Source organism: Pyrus communis, chromosome 3 (assembly GCF_041283825.1).
Source record: "Pyrus communis isolate YQ-2024b chromosome 3, ASM4128382v1, whole genome shotgun sequence".
NCBI lineage: Eukaryota > Viridiplantae > Streptophyta > Magnoliopsida > Rosales > Rosaceae > Pyrus > Pyrus communis.
Window position 1 is genome coordinate 28,199,026 of NC_142567.1, and position 18,638 is coordinate 28,217,663.

Consider the following 18,638-nt stretch of genomic DNA (forward strand, 5'->3'; position numbering starts at 1 on the left):
TTTTTTTTTTTTTTTCTTTTGAATCTCAAAACAAAAACACTTAAACATTCTCTCCCCCACACTTATTTTCTTTCATAATGTAACTCAAAAGGAATTCAATTAAGTCATACTCACTATCTTTTAAGAACAAGGGTAAGGACGGTCATATTCTAGGTTAGGTGAAGATAAAGTGGGTTAACAAAGAACATGGGTTAACATGGCTCAACGGGGGTAAAACTTACAACATATACGAAATATGGGAAGCGAGGCTATTTGGCTATGGTGGCAACTACACAACTTCATCTTGATATATGTTATGCAAATCAATAACATGCTTTGAATGAAATGGGCATGAGTTCTAGCATTTGGAACTATATGATGAAACGCCTTCTAAGTAGTAACCAAGCAAAGAATAATGAGATCATGCAACGATTTTAGAAAACAAGAAATCACAGATTATACTCTCCAAAGAACGTTATAGGCTCAAGTCTCTCAGGGTTGTAGCATTTGTTTGAGTTCCTTCCTTCAGGCATGTTACAAAAACTAAATTTTCTTTTATGATTGCATGTGAAGTTATACATTATAACCATAACCAAGCATATACCAAGAGTAAATCAAACTTTTCTCTATGTTAATAACTCTTTTTAACAGTCATGCAATTACAAACCAAATCCTTATCATTGTGTTGGAAGGTATCCTAAGACACAAACACACACACAAAAACAACTTTAAAACAACTCTTTTTGGGTTTTTCAAAACAATTTTTCAAATTTTTATGGGATTTTCGAATTTTTAAGACAAAACACACTAAAACAGTTTTAAAACAGTGAGAAACAACATGTGAAGTGATAGGTGATAAAATCCAACGAATTTGCATCAAATATACTTAGTTACCCCCCCACACTTAAATCAAACATTGTCCTCAATGTTTTAAGCATAGATTCACACAAAGCATAAGTAAATACACAAAAAGCACTTAAACATACTAAACATGGCATAATGTAATTAACAAAGAGAAGAGTTTAGAGACGCAAATCTGGTTATAGAGTGTAAATTCCATCTTCTCCTTGGTAATTGCATTGAGGCTTTTGATCTTTGTGATTCCACAGGCTTACTCTTGAACTAGTTTCTGCCCATCGTTGATTTTCCTTTGTGCTACTTCTTGAACTGGGCAGCAGGATGGTTCATTTGGTCTCCCCCGAAGGTCTGAGCATACCCTTTTGGTCTGTTTCTTTGTTCAATCTTTCCAATTCGTATTGAAAAGGGTTGGAGGATAACTCAGCCTATGTTTGTCTCCACATGCTTCAATGTATCATTTTCACTTGCCTTACTCGCTCCCCTTTGCAGAAGTGGTCCCTTCTCCGGAAGTGTATCAACCGTTGAAGATGACTACTCGAGAGCAACGCTAGGTAAGCAATCAGGAATAGATCCCAGGCAGTTGGCTCCAGATCGGAAGACTGACTCCAAGTGCCGGCTGATTGCTTTTTTTACTTTGCCATGCGAGTAAGAACAAGGACAAAGAAAAAGACAGGGAAAGAGCATGATATGAGATACTTTTGCTTTTGACCTTGATGATATGAGATACCTTTGCTTTTGAAGAAGCGGTGAATGAATCAGCACATGTATTTGTTGTGCTGCTTCCTCCTGGGTCATATGTACTCCAGGCATCTGGTATCATCTTTGGGGAAGAAGAAAGAATTGAGTATTTCGAAAGGCTTTGCTGGGAGTGCGCCCTCAGAGGTGAGGGAGAGTTGGGCATTTTCTTCAGGTTTGCCCTGCCATAAAAGACGAAGGTCGACATATATAGAGATAATATCAAGTGGTGGTACTTTTTACCTTTGTCGACAAACGTTTTGATCCCGCAAATCCGGTTTTTTGAAATAATGGCGCCTCATCGATCTCTGAACACGCCTCTTCGATTTCTGAGCAAGCGCCCTTTCGATTTCTGAGCAGGCGCCCCTTCGCTTTCTGAACGACACGTGGTAGTGCAGATGCGGCTCCTTTTGACAAAGCTGCACGCGTCTTCTGAAAAGCAGAGAAAGCGTCGCCGAACTTTGCGCTTGTCGGCTAAAGATGTGTAGTTGTGATGATGGCCTCCACGTGTTGTCTGAAAAGAAGAAATCTTTTGACAAAGTTGAACGCGCCTTCTGAAAAGCCGAGAAAGCGTCGCCTAAATTACGCCGGAAATTCCGGCTTTTTGAATTGGTGGACGCGTCGCCTTGGCTTTTTTATTGAGCTATCGATCACCATAACAAACACACACTGAAGATTTCCCATTCTTGAAAATCGACTCCGGCCCTTTGAAATTTAACTCCATCCCTTCTCTTTGAACACTTTTGAAAAAATGGCAAACTCATCGAACCTTAGTTTGGAATTGAGCCTTAGCAGTGATACGGGCGCGCCGCGTCAAGGTAACGTATGGCGCCCTTCTTTCTTTTCTTCTAACGGTCCTCTTTCAGGTGAAGACTCTGTGATGCAGGACGCCACAACAGCTACAATAGTAGCTAGGAACCTCCTCACACCAAAAGATAGTAGGCTGCTGTCAGGACGGTCCGATGAGTTGGCCGTTCAAGAGTCCCTCGCACTTAGTGTTCAGTGTGCGAGTTCTGTGTCCAACATGGGCCAACGCCTGCTTGCCCGCTCCCGTCAGGTGGAATCGTTGATGGCGGAGGTGGAAAGACTTAAGCAAGAGATCCAGCAGCTTAAGTACGAGAATAGAAGTTTGCATGTGCTTGCAAATAACTATTCGTCGGGGATGAAGAGGAAGCTTGATGAGCTGCAAGAATCTGAGGGTCGAATTCACAGTGACCGCCAAAGGCTTGCGGCTTGTCTCCAGAGGCACCTTTTTCCTGGGTCATCCAGCGCTTGGCCAAGTATTGAGGCCTGGAATGCTCTAGCTCCGATGCCTCCCGCTCCGATGGCTTCCGCTCCGATGGCTTCCGCTCCGATGCCTCCCGCTTCTATGCCTTCTGCTTCTATGCCTTCTGCTTCTGCACCTCGTAGTGGGGCTTCACGTAAACAAACTTTGTGAAGCTCCACCTTTCTCCATGTTTAGTATCTTTTTTTTTTTTTTTTTTTTTTTTTATATTTTTTGTATATTTTTTTTTTTTTACATAAATAAAATCAAACGGCATGGAATTTATCTTTGAATGGGCGGTGATACTTGAAATGATCCGGTAATAGTTTAAATTCCAGATTGGGTGCCTGAATCATTAACCACATGTTAGTATAAAAGAAAATTGAAATTCGGGGAGGCGGCTTACCTGTATGCTCCAAAATGAACTCCAGAATAAACACCCCTTCGAAAGTTATGACTTGTCCCGTATCATAAAATCCAACTTCCTTGGGAATTGTGGTTTCAAATATGTCCTCTTTGATGCCTTCTACATCTTCTCCAGCCACTACCTTCTCTTGAATCATTCTTCTTGGTGTACAAAGTCCTTTGAAGAATTCAACACCATCTAAAACTTGCTGTGTTGCACCAAGAATTTGAATAGCATTTTGCACCTTTGGGAAGGCTTCCACGATGTCCTTTTTACTCTCTTCTTGGTTGGGAATCAAAAACCTGCTAGGAAAAGGGACATTGGGTGGAATAACATCAGAATAACATGGAATTGGGACGTCCTTACTGGTGGTGGGTGGTTTAGAGGGCTTAGGGGGCTGCGGCAAGGGTTGTTCTACCCTTGCCGTGTGCATGTCTTCTTCCTCCTCCTCAATTAGCAGCTCTTCATCCACTTCTAGGCTATGTTTGGACATTTTTAGGTCAGCTCCAACCTCCATAGCACTTCCCAAAGTGATAGCATTATGGATTTCAAAATCTTCCTTCGAGTTTTCAATAGTTGAGTTGGAAAGTTCACTTTGCTCTTGAATTTGTTTCATGAACTCCATAATCTGCCCAAATTGCTCGTCCAATTTACCCAACTTCTTGTCTTGATTTTGTTCGTCCTGCGTCAAAGAGGTTAGTAATTGAAAATTTTTATCATTATCCATGGACATACTTGAACTTGATTGGAATTGTTGTGGGGGAGGTTGTGGTGGCTGCATAGGTGTTGTATTGAACTCCTCATATGGTTGCCAATATGCTTCTTGTTGAGCCTCCTTGGCTTGATTTTGTGACCCCTGCGCCAAAGAATTTATTTCATTAAGAATTTGAATATAATCTATTGGCGAACTTGAATTTAATTGAGCATATTGCATATGAAGTTGTGGTGGCTGCATAGGTCTTGAATAGAACTCCTCATATGGTTGCCAATATGCTTCACGTTGAACTTGTTGATCTTCCCACCATATAGAGTTTGAATGATCCCTCCAATCTCTTTGTGGACATTGATTGGCTTGAAATCCTTGCCTATATGAAGCACCAAATGTAGGGACACTCTGCATTGTGGTCCTTTCGGCATACGGCGACAATTTAGAAGTAAGATTTGCCAATTGAGCTTGAATGCTAGCAAAATCCATATCTTACTTCTCTAGTACCTAAAATCAAAGAAAGAGAACTAAATCAAATATCAAAAGTAACAACAAACAAAGAAAACAACACTAAGTTAGAAACTAAAACGAAAACAACTAAACCAAAAAAAAAAAAAGAAAAGAACCAAGGGATTAGCAAAGTTGCTAATCCCCGGCAACGGCGCCAAAATTTTGATGCGGGAATTATACGCATACAAATTAAACCCTCTTTTTGTCAATTGTAGTATAGGTGCAAGTAGGGATCGTTCTGGACCGGGGATTAGGAGGGATTGCAAATCTCTTGGAAACTGACTTAAAAACGTAAAAACGTAATATAAAACACTAAACTAGACTCAAAGAATACAAAATTAAAGTTTAAAACACTAAAACAAATCAAAAGACTCAAAATGCTTTTAAAAACACAAACTAAAATGCTATACTAAACTCGAAGAATTCAAAACTAAAAATAAGAAAGACTAAGACTAAGACTTAAACGAAATATGGGGGGATTGATTTTGGACGAATTTAAACTAAAATGGATAGATTGTAAAGAAAACAAATTGTAAATATGAAATTGACGGAAATGAATGGATGGTATGGCTAGCTAAGGGGTTCATCTCCATACATGTTACACTTGCATAATAAAATGATTTCCAATTGCATTTCAATAAACCATGAATTCTCAACACCCCGGGTTAATTAGGTCCGCTTAAATTAACCGTCAAGTTTTCCTTAAGTTAATGAATTGGATGATTGCATACGACAACCCAAAGCATTCCTCACAAGTTCCCTACATGAATTGCATAATAGAGAAACAAGCAAGAATCATTAAGCATCATGAAAACTATAAGTGTTGACGAGGCATTCGTTACTATGATTGCATGAAACTTATGCCAAGAATTCGTTTAACGCGATTGTTTATAAGCAACCTCCACTACTTGTGAATATAAGTTCATAACGATTAGGTGAAACTCACTTATATTCTAGCGTCATATTCATGCATGAAAATTAAGCGCGCATTCTTAATAAACATACATAAATAAGTTATCAATCAAACGGTTAAACAAATTGAATCCACAACTTATGAAACGCAATTAGAAGTAATCAAATCAAAATGCAAGCATAAACATATATTTCGAATCCCCCCCTAGCTAAAGGGGGGTTTAGTTCCTCATACAAAACAAAGAGAATTGGAATTAAACATTGAAATCAAAGAAACGCCTAAACATTTCAACAACTTAAACTTGAATTGTATGAACGTTTAGGCCCTCTTCTCTTCCTCTTTATTGTAGCATAAGGTCTAGGGATAATTGGTTTGGGGGATGGAAGTGTGGAATGGAGTGGGGAATTATGGAAATAGGTGAGGAGTGGTGGAGAAAATGGTGCAGAAAATGGAGAGAAACTCACGGCTAGAGAAGGAATGGAGTGTTTGTGTTGTGGTATCTACAATGGAATGAGATGTTCTTGAATGAATGAATGCAAGGGTATTTATAGGAGTAGTGGAGGGAACATATGGTTGTTTGTTTAAGATGCAAGTGGCTAATTAATGATGGAAAAGTATGTGATTTAAAGGATGCAAAGTGAATGAATCATGAATCATTGTGGATGAAAGGTGGAAGTGCATGTGTTGATGACTAGGTTAGTGGGTGGAAATCTGAAAATGGCATATAGGAATGGGAGCTCACGGTTTGAATGTGTAAAGTGTGTGTGAATGCATGTGAAGATGCAATAAATAATGCATGTAGGGTTAGGAAATAATGAAGAAATGCATGTGAGATGTTTGGAAAGGAAATGGGAACCCACGACAATGAAGTTGTTTTGTGTTGTGAATTATGATGAATGCATGTGAGTTAAAGAGGGAGAATGTGGTGAAATGATGAAGTAGGAAGGTGGAAATGCATGTGAGATGTTTGGAAAGGAATAAAGAATGAATGGTGGAAATGTGAGTGAATGATGTGCATGTGTGAGAATGCATGTGGAATTAAGAGGAGTATGGAAGTGAAATAAATGAATGATATGTTAAGTGATAAGTGAATGATATGTGGTGAGTGATAAGTGAATGGTTTGATAAGTGATAAATGAATTAGTTTAAAGGGCTAGGGTTTAAGTACATAGAATGGGCCTAAAATAGGTTGGTTTGTATGGCATAATGTGTTTGATTGGGCTAGAGCCATTGTTTTGTGTCTTCAAGTGCATACAAGGCCTTCAAATTCGTCCATCCTCTTGGCTCCATGGATAAGCTATCCAATCCATGCCCAAAAATGCTCCAAATGGCCTCAAAATGCACTTTCTTGCTCCCTAGGCCCTTAGAACCTGAAAACACACAAAAGAAGCATAAATGACTAAAATAACGAGAGAAACATAACGTAAATGCACGAGAACAAGCCATTTAAGTCGCATGAATATGCTCCTATCAGTAATTGATTTAGGGTTTTAATACTCTCACCCTTATTAAACTCCTAATTAATTTTCAATTTATAACATTTCCAAAATAAAGAAATAAATAAATTAGAATAAGTTTGTACCCATCAATTTTTGTACAATTTTTTTTTAATTTTTAATATTAAATGTAACCAATGGATTATATATATATATATATATATATATATATATATATATATATATATATAATCCATTCAATTTTTTTCTATTCCATTCTTCAAAATTATATGGGTACATTTTATTTTGTTGATTTGAGAATGTATGTCACATCCCGGCCCGGGCAAGACCACTTCTCGGGCCCGACTTCACTGTAGCACGATATTCTCCGCTTTGGGCCCCCAGCATACCCTCACGGTTTTGTTTCTGGGAACTCACACAAGAACTTCCTGATGGGTCACTCATCCTGGGAATGCTCTCGCGCGCTACTCGCTTAACTTCGGAGTTCCCATGGAACCTGAAGCCAGTGAGCTCCCAAAAGGCCTCGTGCTAGGTAGGGATGAGAATATACATATAAAGATCACTCCCCTGGGCGATGTGGGATGTCACAATGTATCCATGTCAAGTTTAACTGGAAAATTTAATAATGTTATTGAGTCTAATATCTTTTTTTTTTTTTTTTATGGTTTTGAAAATTATACCCATATTTTGGTTAATTTTGATAAATGTACCCATGTTTAGAGTACACAATACTTTGAAGAGTATAATTTATCATCTGATATTTATAATCCCACAAATGATGGATTTTATTTAAAATCTCATTAATAGAAACAACTACACATTTCAATTTTTAATTTAAAAAAAATATAATAACGTACCTAATATTATATTAATGTGAGGGACTTCGATCAACAATTGAAAAACAACAAGGTTTTAGTCACAGAATATTGATAATTGGGGACAAGATCCAAAGTCTCCCAATCCAAAATCATTAAGACATTCATTTGTAGTGAAGAAAGTGGACGAATACGGTTCTACAAAGAAACCCTAAACCCTTCTTCAAACTCATATGGTGTAAACACGGATCTGACCTATGTGTGTGTGTATATATATACACAAATATATTTATATATATTCGTTCTGCATGCAAATAACTAAGGACATGGAGTTGAGTTTTAAGGGAAAAACCCTAATTTTGTATATAATTTATAGATAATCCATAAGTTGTTCAAGTGAATATACTAGATCACAAATAATTGATGAAAATACGAGGAAAGTGGTTTGGATCTGAATCGCAATATCTTTTAGATATTAGATCGCATCCAATATATTCAGAACCAAAGAGTTGGAGGAATCTGAGATTTTGTAATAGCTAATGGCAACAAATATAAAAGGGCACATGATATGAACTTGGCCCTACTGGTTTAATATAAAGCACTAGCTGTAGAAAGATAGTGCTATTGGCTGCTGCATGCATGATGCAAAGATGTAGAATAAAAAAAAAAGTTTATATTTTCTGGTCTATTCTTTTAGTTTAGTTTATGGACATCGATCATGCTTTCTGGATTAATTATAGTGCCATGTTACAACCTCCCTTGGTGCAATTTATTTATTTGTTTTGTCAGTTCTGGTTTTGGCATGAGAGAGAGAGAGAGAGAGGGAGAGAGAGAGAGAGAAGGGTGGGTTGTATGGAATTGACATGTTCTGCTTACGGTGCCCATGTAAACTCTACTGTTTACGGTGCTATGTAAGCAATACATGATCACTATACAAACGATACAACGATGTTATCGATATACAATGATGCTATCGATCTAGCTTTGTGAATGGTAGAGCGGGATCTCTCTTGAAAATGGCTCATAGTTTATATTTTTCCAAGAACTTTAGCCAACCAAGAAAGTGGACATGCATATAAAATAGATTCCCATCATCTGCTGAATTGGTGATCCAGAATCGCCTATGATAGTGAGAGAGGGTTTCTTTGGAACTGTACAAGCTAGTCGACCACCTTTTGTCATTAATTGGCTATTGTCACACGTGTTTTGGAGTTTGAAAATTGGATAGAACCCTAATTTTTTCAGTCTCAGAATAATAATAATGAGGTCTTCTATTCGCTCTAAGGGCTGTCCAAATCAAAAGGAAATTTTGATAAGATTATTACACACCATGCATGCTATTATATATACACACATGTATAGAGTTGGGATTTGGAGATATGCATTTTTGACACACGTTTTTGTGAGGCACACTCCTTAATATACTTCAACAATCCAACATCTATATTTTATGTCTCACTACAAAGGTCATGTGAACCAAAAATGCTCAAATTCGAAATCATATGATCATTGGATTAAATGTAGTGTTTCATTGTAGAAATGTATTCGTTCATTTTCTTCACTTCTAATGAATATCTTAATAATTTTGGATAATTTTTTACAACAATGATCTATGAATAATGTATTAAAACATAAAAAACTTAGATCATTAAAGTACATTACGAAATGAATTTTACAAAATAAATATCAAAACATATTTTTAAAATATGTGTTAAAAATGTGTGTTCTCGGGTCGTAAAGGTCTCATCAATCAAATTTGTACGGTCTACAGCCGTCCAAAGGGAGAAAAATATTGATAAGATTAGTATATACTACATTATGTTATCATGTTGACTTAATAAGTCTAATCATTTGGATCAAGAAAAAGTAATTTGGCCATATAAATTTAATTTGTACTTCTCAATTATGAGAAATTGTTGTAGCATGTAATCGTAATATTGTCTTCTGGTATTACCATTAGGTGAAACAACTTACAAGTGAGGTAAAAATCGTGTAGAAATTTTAAATGGAAATCTTATGGAGAAAACCAAAGACAAAGAATTCATATTTTAACTTCTTGGATATGTATTTCAATCACCTTTTCCCCCTCCTCAAATCCAAGAACCCTCTCTAAACTTGTTTATTTTTTTAAATTTAGTGTTACCATGATCTTGGAAACTATTCACTATTATGCGCAATTGGATCACCAGCGACCATTTTTTCCTTTAAAATATCTCTTTTTTTTTTTGTCGAACCTTATAAATGTCTCTTACTCCACACAGTTTTTTTAGTGAGTAAACGTAGCAAAGTTTGGTGGTGTCGTTGCTTCTGGTGGTGGCGATAGTTCTCATAATTTTGGCCTATGGATTGTTTTAGGGTTTTTATTATTCTAGGGTATTTAGGCTTGGCTTGAGATAAAACTAAATTTGGTGAATGTTAGATTTTTAATTGTTTGTATGACATTTTCCAATGTAATTTTTGGTTTTATGTTTGCTTGACAATTTCAATATAATGTTAGAGTTTATATAATGGAATTAGTTTCTTTTATGCACTATTTGTAATTGTTGTAGGAAAGAACTATTACTCATTCTTTGTTTGCATAGTTAGCGTTTTTTGTTTTCTTTTTGTATGCCAAATTACCGATTCTTTCTAAAATTACATACATTGTATTCTGTCCGTTTGAACATTGTTATGAGTGTTCTCTACCACTTGAAAAATAAAATCCACAAATCCTTTAGCTTTCAGCAGTCAAATCAATTGGAATGCATAATTGAGGTTGCACTTAAACACTGATAGAATTGACACAATCAAGCATCTAACCATTTTTTTGGTCACTTTAATTAAGATCTAATCTACCATCCAGCCTCAAATATGATCATTGCTAGCTTTAGTAATCAGTAGCCCGCGTATGACAGACCAATCCTCCTCATTTATCCTCTTCACCTAGTCAGATTAAGTACTCAAGAAATGGTGAAATGAATTAATCAATTAACCCACCATTTGAACACTGACTTGGCGTAATTAGCCTTTTGTGTTTTGCTTAATCTATTTTTGAAGATGCCATTTGATCTTTAAACCCACCACTTTGCCTCTTTGTTTTTAGCTTTGTGTTTACTTAGTGGAGAAGATGGCCCTTCTCGTTTCTCAATAATTTTTTTTCAATACAAAAAACAAAGGCTTTTAACACATACATTGCATCTTCTTGCATAAGCTCCATATCAAAGGTCAAATCCTTGTCCCCAAGTTACAATTTTCTGTCATCATCTTCCTGATTCCTAGATTTGGGTGTTTGAACACGAATATTAAACCATTTTATTATCGTTTTAATTTACATGAAAAGAGGATAATTGGTGTGAGGCGGATAATTGTTTATTAAACTTGCTTCTTTACCTAAAGCACCACTTGTAGCAATCCTAACCGACCCTAAACGGTCAAAATTTGTGTGCCCGGGGACCCAACGCGTAGTGTTTTTAGTATTTTTAAAATTTAGGATTAATCTCAGTTTACTACCTTGAAGTTTATTGATTTTTAACATTTAATACATGCATTTTTTTCATCATAGAGTGGTATATAAAGTCATAATTTTAGGACACTTTCATACATCCGTTAAGTTTGCTGTTAAATCAGCCGTTGACTAGTGACGTGACGCTCATGTGGACGGTGACTAAGCACCACGTGTCATAGGGGCCTACATAAATATTAAAAAAATTAAAAAAAAAATTAAAAATTAAAAAAAAGTTTTTGGGATGTCCCCTACCTCAACCCCGATCCCCTATGACACGTGATGCCTAGCTATTGTTCACGTGAGTGCCTAATCACTGCACAATATTACTGACCAAATTCGAGTTCGACTCGTGTTTGGCTTGTCAAAAGCTCAATTTGTAAAAGAAACATGTCAATGTTCGGCTAGATAAGAACAAGAAACTAGATCTTGCTTTTTTCACGAAAACAACTCAAACTGGATTCTATTAAAGAAGTTTGCTTGGAATGGAAGATCATGTTTAAGTTTATGCTTTTGGAGAATTATGTTTACTAATTTTTTTTCTAAGATCAGATTGAATACATTTCAATTTGAATATTTTAAGACGGAGATTGATATTATGTTTCACCATCTTCTTATGTTTCTGAAGAAGCTACATGAAGAAAAAAGATTTATGTGACTATCTTAGCATATTATGTCTGAATTTTTTAGTGTTGGATTATTTATGTGTTATATATTTTATTATTAAAATATATGTCACCAAATTGCAAATTTTTGTTACATCAGTGGACCACATATTGTAAATAGATTGAAATAGAAGCCCTTCAATCTGAGTTCGAATATTAAACAAGTCAAGCTTAAATAGAGTGATATTTAGTTTGACAAAGTTCGTATACAGTTCTTGCAGAGGTGTAATTCTAAACTTAACCTTAGCGTTGTATGCAGGACCGGTCCTAAGAGTAGTCGAGTAAGGTGCCCTAGATTTTGGCCCCAAATATTTTTTTATATATCTTTTGGTATATAAATACTATAAAACTAAGGGGTGTGATATCCACACACTATTTTTTACTTCTCACACACCTTTTTAATTTTTGGTCGTCAGATCGGATGAATTAAAGAAGATCAACGGACAGAAATTAACAAATGGTGTATGAGAAGTAAAAATGGATGTGTGGATAACACATCTCAAAACTAAAGTGAATGACACAAAAACCTGCCGATGTAGTGGAAAACGAGTGGCTTTTGCTTAATTGCTTCAGGTTAAAAATATGAAGTAAGCATTTATTTCTTAAATTAAGTCAATATAACTAAAAATCCCGGCGTTGAAGACTCCCTCAAAGAAGCATATCCAAATATAATTAGGAAGCCTAATCTAGTAACAATTTTATATTTATATTTTTAGCCTTTCAAATCTCCAATAACAATTAGGAAAATACACCCAAAAAAAAAAATCACAACCAACACAAAACAGCGCGCATCCAATATTTTGCCTCCTGGCCAACATATAAACCCTAAGTCTCTTGCAATTCTCTCTTCTTTCAAATTTCAATCTCTCTATTCTATTGGAGGTGGAATTTAAATCTCACAAAATCTTCTAGATCGCGATTTAAGGTGATATAAACCATGAAATTAACTATAAGGTAATCAAAGAGAAAATTTTATCTTTTTTATAGTTTTTTTCATTGGTATGGTAATGGACCAATGGTTTTGTGGATTATTTTTTGCTCCACGGGTTTGATATTATAATTGTGTTTGTTGCTTTGTTTTATGTAGGTATATTTGGGAATTGTTAATTTGTGATGCTCAATTTTGGAAAAGTATAATAGAATTTCTTGTATTTGTCGATCAAGTTTTATCATTCTTTTTTACTTTATCGACTTAATATTGAGTTGAATCTTGATTGTTGCGTTGTGATTTCCTGATTGAAAATGAGTTAATTAGCATGCCTCTTATTAGAAATAGTAAGCTTACTAACACAAACATAAAGTATCTCTCTAGGTCTCAAATGAGAAAAAATAAAGAAAAGGAAGAAGTATTAATAAAATCTCAAGTTGGATCTCTTAGTAAGTATTTCAAAAAACAAGTTGACAGTATAGTGAATGAGGAACAAGATGAGCCTATATCTGACAATGTTAATGGAGAGCCAGAAGATGACCATCTGATTGAGACTAACATTAAGGAACATGATCAAGCTAATGAGAATGGAGAAGATAATGAAATTGTGGAAAATAATCATAATGGGAAGATAGTGAGAAATGTCTCAGGATGTTCACATTGAAGATTTAAGTGGAGAAATTGTTTTTCCTTTAAATATTGATGATCCAGGGAATTGGGATAAGACTAGTCATAATCTTAGAGATATGTTAGTGGAAAGAGATCCTAAAAGAGTTTATGATGTCATATTCCCCAAAGATAATTCAGATAGCCATTTTTTCTCCAATACATTACATTAGATGTAATTGAAATTGTGGAGACAATGAGAAGTTGTATGAAGAGAATAATGGAATTTTTCTAAATGTAATTGAAGTGATTGTTGAGTTTGATCCTATAATGCAAGAGCACATTCAACGAATTGATACACATGAGATCCATTACCATTATCTTGGTCACAAGATTAAATACAATTGTTGGCAAGTGAGGTCAAAAGTACAATCATGGGAAGAACCAAAGAAGCAAAATGTTTTTCAGTAATACTTGATTGCACTTCAAATGCAAGTCATGAAGACCAAATATCTCTTATCTTCGATCAACCATATCACAAGAAAGATTGAATTGGTTTGTTAATCAATTGAAAAGAATTGGTTGAAAAATTGGATTATGTAATGTAAACTTAATTAGTATTTTCGACAAATAAAAAAACACTTAATTAGTACATTTGTGTCTAAAAACATGAAAAGTGTAATATTTATATATCTTTCTTCATTTGATATTAATTTTTAATGATATTTGATGTAGGAATAAATTTTTTCAGTATTTAGCGAATACCTTTTTTTGTTCTACGTACCAATTTGAAGGCTCGCCTATGGCCCTCAAATTCTCAGGGCTAGCCCTGGTTGTATGTAAATTCCATACAAGGTGTAAATCCATAATTTCTTCAAATCAAATATATACAAAACATCATCTGATGAATCAATTTGGGAATAAAACTCTACGTTATTATTAACTCCAATTTGTAAGAGATGCAGTGAGGAATGCTATCAATGTGTATAATATCACTCGAATGCATGAGAAAACGACGTTTCAAGGATTTCTAAATGTAATGGATTATTGGGGTAAGAGTCCTCTCCGGATTAATTCACTCTGGATCCTTGGGTAAGGATCCTTTCTTCTTGCAATCAGCCGAAGATTGTAATCCTCGCCCTCACGACCGGTAGGCCCGTCTTCCTCTCACTACCGCCGGCGATGACGGTGGGTGGGGATCAGATCGGCCACTAGCAACCCCGTCTTTATTCGTTTGTTAGGAGTCAGAGCGATGGTGGTTGGTTTTCCTCTGAGTCAGCGTCAAAGGCGTCAATGAATTCCAAGCGTGTGAAACCCAAGAGTTCTTCTCCGTCTTCGATTTCCAGGAGGAAGAGGAAGAGAAATCTGCACCAAAGGAAGAGGAAGGAAAAGAAAGATTTTTGACCGCAAGATTTGAATCAAACGACCAAGATAACTTGTCCTCCAAGATTCGTAGAACACAGATCTGGAAAGGATCCTTACCCGATAAATGGATGAACACAAATCGCAAATTAATTGGGTTGAATCAAGAATCTCAATTTGGGCCTAAAACATAACCTTAAAACCCAAAGAAAAAAATTGTGATGTCACGTTGTACTCTAGTACTCTACCCGCGGGACGTAGATTCAAACTTAAGTGACCCAACATAGACGTGTAACTTTATAAGAAGTTTGTTTCTGGGTCATGAACATTCACAGCAAAGCTCTCCAACTATACTCGACATATTCATATTGGTCGATATAGGTCAAGTTAGTTCCCTAAAACAATGTTTGGTTTGCACCGATCTGATCGCCCTCTCCATAAATTAGAGTAGTCTAAAACGTCAGTTTTGTCAACCAAACTGCCAATTGTGGTTTAACTAGTCCAATCCTATTATAATCCAGTCTTCTAGCACTGATATCTGAGAAAATTTATGGTTCTGAAAAGGCAATAGGCCAGGAGTCTTTACCACAACAACAACAAAGCCTTTTCCGACTAAGTGGGGTGAGCTGTATGAATCCAGGAGTATCTCTTGCTAAAAAAATTCAGATGTCAAACTTCAGGATGTAGTTATAAAGCCAAGAGCCTAGCCAAGACAACTAAACAAAACAATAGCAGATTGATCTTCAATCTCACACATTCAACGCTGCTTATTGCGACATACTGACCAATAACTATCAGCCTGTTTTCTCAGTTATAATTTCATCATTCAGCATACACCTAAATCCTCCCCACAAGGCTTAATCACATAAGATTAGTTCGGTTTTCATTTACCTTCTTGTCGCCAATCGTGAGCCATCAAGATATTTCATACCTTGCGGAAAAAGCATCTCAGTTTTCTCTGCCATTTGATCTAAAATTGATGTTTACTACGACTAAATAAAAACTTGGCAAATAGAGGTGCAATTTCAGAGGGAGAAAGTGAACAAGAATTAAACTCCCAAGATTTTAAACATGACAGATGCCACTCAGAAATATGTCTCAGGCTGTTCACAAGTTCAACTAGACTGACCAAAAATCGTAAGTAAGAAATATACAAGGCAACAAATAGGTCAGAGTCACCTCCCAAAACATCGCATTACTGAAGATGTAAGGGCAGAAGATAGGAACTTCAAACCCGCAGATCCACCAGGAAAGTATGAAACAGCATAGTATGCAAGTGCCAGAACCTGAAAGTTTTCATTTGATGTTTGAACACAAGTTCAGTGTCTGATAGGATAATTAACAATCTTTATGAATCAACATAGTTAAAAACAGATATCCTGGCAAGTAGATATATCGAAACAGATTTAAAAAGCAGAATCATCAGCCACATGGAGAAAGAATCAAATAGTAAATCTTAAGGTAGGAAAACAATTGATACCTGTAACACAGAGAAGAAAACAGAGAGGATGTAACTGTGGAGTACCATGGATACATATATGGTACCCACCATACTGCCTAAAAATCCAACGGTAAACGGAAGTCTCTGCATACATCGTGGAAAAAAAAAAACAAGTACATCATCAGACAAGTAAATTAGGTGTGGGCTAGGTTACAGAGATAAATGAATAGGTACATATGCCATCGAGTTACCTCTTTTGAAGACATGTGAGCAAGCTGATTCTTTGGACCCTTGAGTGCAAAGAATGATGCGATAATAAAGGCACACCCAAGTGTAAAGCAGATAGCAAACTTCTGAGGCATCAACACCATGACAGGAAGGAACATGGTAAATGCGATAAAAACAAAGAACACCCCAGTGGCTAGAAACAAGCCAAAATACATGAGAGCTTTTCCTGAAGGGACATTACTAGTAGCAGACTGGAGGCTCCCAGGTATATCTCTCACTCCTTTTGAAACCCTAAACAGGAACCGAAAATCAAACAGAGGTTACAGAAATGCTGAGATAAAATAAAAACCAAGAAAACAAATCGGTATTAACTTTCATACTAAACTTGTCCATTCGGCAGGTGTAGGTAAACTATACAAAACTAAGGTACCAAGTGAGTGATAGTTTCAGGCAAAGAAAGGGAGTGAATTTATGTTTAAAAATGAATAACCAATTTGATGCTTACAATCAGAACAACCTTCCCATAGAACAACAGAATGAAAATTTGTGTGCACTGCCACCCACTCCCCCCCTTCTCTCCCTAACTCCTGATTTGTGTCTATATGCTGCATTAGTAGGATAACCTTTCTGCCCATCATGAAGGAACAACAAAACTATTGAAAGAACTGTTAGTTTTGAGTCTTGCTTAGTTTGATTTGTGAATTGTGAAAATTAAGAACCTTAGATCTACCACTCAAAATCCAGTGTGCATTTCGCAGCTTCTTTCTAATCATACAAAGATGCAGCAGCACAACTATTCAGTTTACACATCTACTAACTTAAATTCACTCCACTTTGAGCTAACATCCCATTTCTTAAGCACCTCGGACAGGACCCTCCACAAGTCCTGTAACTCATACAGCTGGGCAGCTCTTCATTTAACTACAGTCCAATCATACAGTCAGAAGGAAATCCATAGACCCCAAATCAGAATATGAAGCAACATAAGCATCATGCACTCAATCAAATACTAAATTACTAATCCCAGATCCAAGCACAGAAATCAAATACCCATCATCAAAATCTATCATGTACACAATCCCTATCACAAATTTGACGAAACGGGTCGAGATATCAGCTTATTCTACAAATCCACCAGCTCCTAAACCCCTAAAAACCGAAATCTCCATATCAGATTCACCTAATCATGCACTCAAACATTACCATCCCAGCATACTATACACAAATATCATTAATCCAATATCAGATTCACTTCTTTATACACAAATTCCAAAACTCATGATCTAGTTCAGCTAAATATGCACAAAATAGAAAACACAATGATCAGATTCACTTAAAACACACACAAAATCAGAAACCCACAGCCAAAATCGCCCACAAATAACTCTACAGTAACTAAAAAACTGAGTTAATTAGGCAGGAAACTAAGATCAGATACGAACTTACACGCTGAAAGTGCCGGAAACGGTGTCGTTAGCAGAGCGCACCGCAGATTCGAGATCGAATCCGAGTCCCAAAGAGGAGCTCTCGTCAGTGGATTGTGAAGCGGCGTAGGAGTTCCAATCGGCCAGCAAAGAAGACGACGACGGCTTCTGCGAGTCGTCGACGCCGCTGCCGGTCTGCGAAAACCATTCCTGCGCCATCTTCTGCATCGTGAAGAAGCTTCGCCGTGGAATCGGGAAAGTCGCTGGCTTTGTGCTTTCGGGGAATTTAAAATTGGAGAATGGAAAGGAAAGCACGTTTCTTTTTGGTTTGCGAGTTTCTTTGTCGAAACGTTTTTTTTTTTTTTTTTTTTATGGTTGATAGAAAAATGGCGGCGTGGTGGTTGCCCGGAATATTTGTCGCCGTAGCGGCTTACGAATTAAGCAAAAGGTTTGGCAGCTGGTATTGGTTTTAATTTCAATTTTTTAATTTTTTGGGCCGGGTGGTTATTATTTGGGCATTTCTTCTCCTTGGGCTAGGGAGGTGTTTTTGCTTGTACTTGAAGTTTTGAAATCGTATCAATTTACTTGTATTAGAAGTTTTGAAATCGTATCACTTTGCTTGTATTAAAAGCTTTGAAATTGTATTAACTTCCGTTTCCTTTAGTTCATAAATTGACAACGTGATAGTTGTAGAGTTTCATTTTGGACATTTGGAGACTAATGTGGAAGTCACACATGCATTATTGGGACCGAACTGTGTAGTTAGAAGTCCAGTTGGGATACAGAGCAGCAATTGAGAAGAGGGCCGTTTTTAGTCCTTGCGGTGCGATTGTGGGTCCGACATCGGCCTATAAATGAGT

At 36.4% G+C, this 18,638-nt stretch overlaps 1 protein-coding gene across 1 annotated transcript; it reads right to left on the reverse strand.

The window, feature by feature from the left end:
• Positions 1-15,708: 15,708 nt before the first annotated feature.
• On the reverse strand, positions 15,709-18,212 carry LOC137715402 (protein transport protein sft2). Its single transcript, XM_068454722.2, has 4 exons — positions 17,801-18,212; positions 16,378-16,645; positions 16,166-16,270; positions 15,709-15,971 (listed from the first exon to the last, which is right to left on the reverse strand). Exons 1-4 carry the CDS (start codon positions 18,004-18,006, stop codon positions 15,861-15,863), a joined length of 690 nt encoding a protein of 229 aa, XP_068310823.1. The 5' UTR covers positions 18,007-18,212; the 3' UTR covers positions 15,709-15,860.
• Between the last annotated feature and the right edge of the window lie 426 nt (positions 18,213-18,638).

Bases quoted from the DNA above. Each gene is read 5' to 3' on its own strand.
- LOC137715402 (XM_068454722.2), bottom strand. From the start codon at position 18,006: ATGCAGAAGATGGCGCAGGAATGGTTTTCGCAGACCGGCAGCGGCGTC. The intron at 16,646-17,800 runs GTAAGTTCGTAT...GTTCCTGTTTAG, and splicing joins GTTTCCGGCACTTTCAGCGT to GGTTTCAAAAGGAGTGAGAG. The intron at 16,271-16,377 runs GTAACTCGATGG...CGATGTATGCAG, and splicing joins CTCACATGTCTTCAAAAGAG to AGACTTCCGTTTACCGTTGG.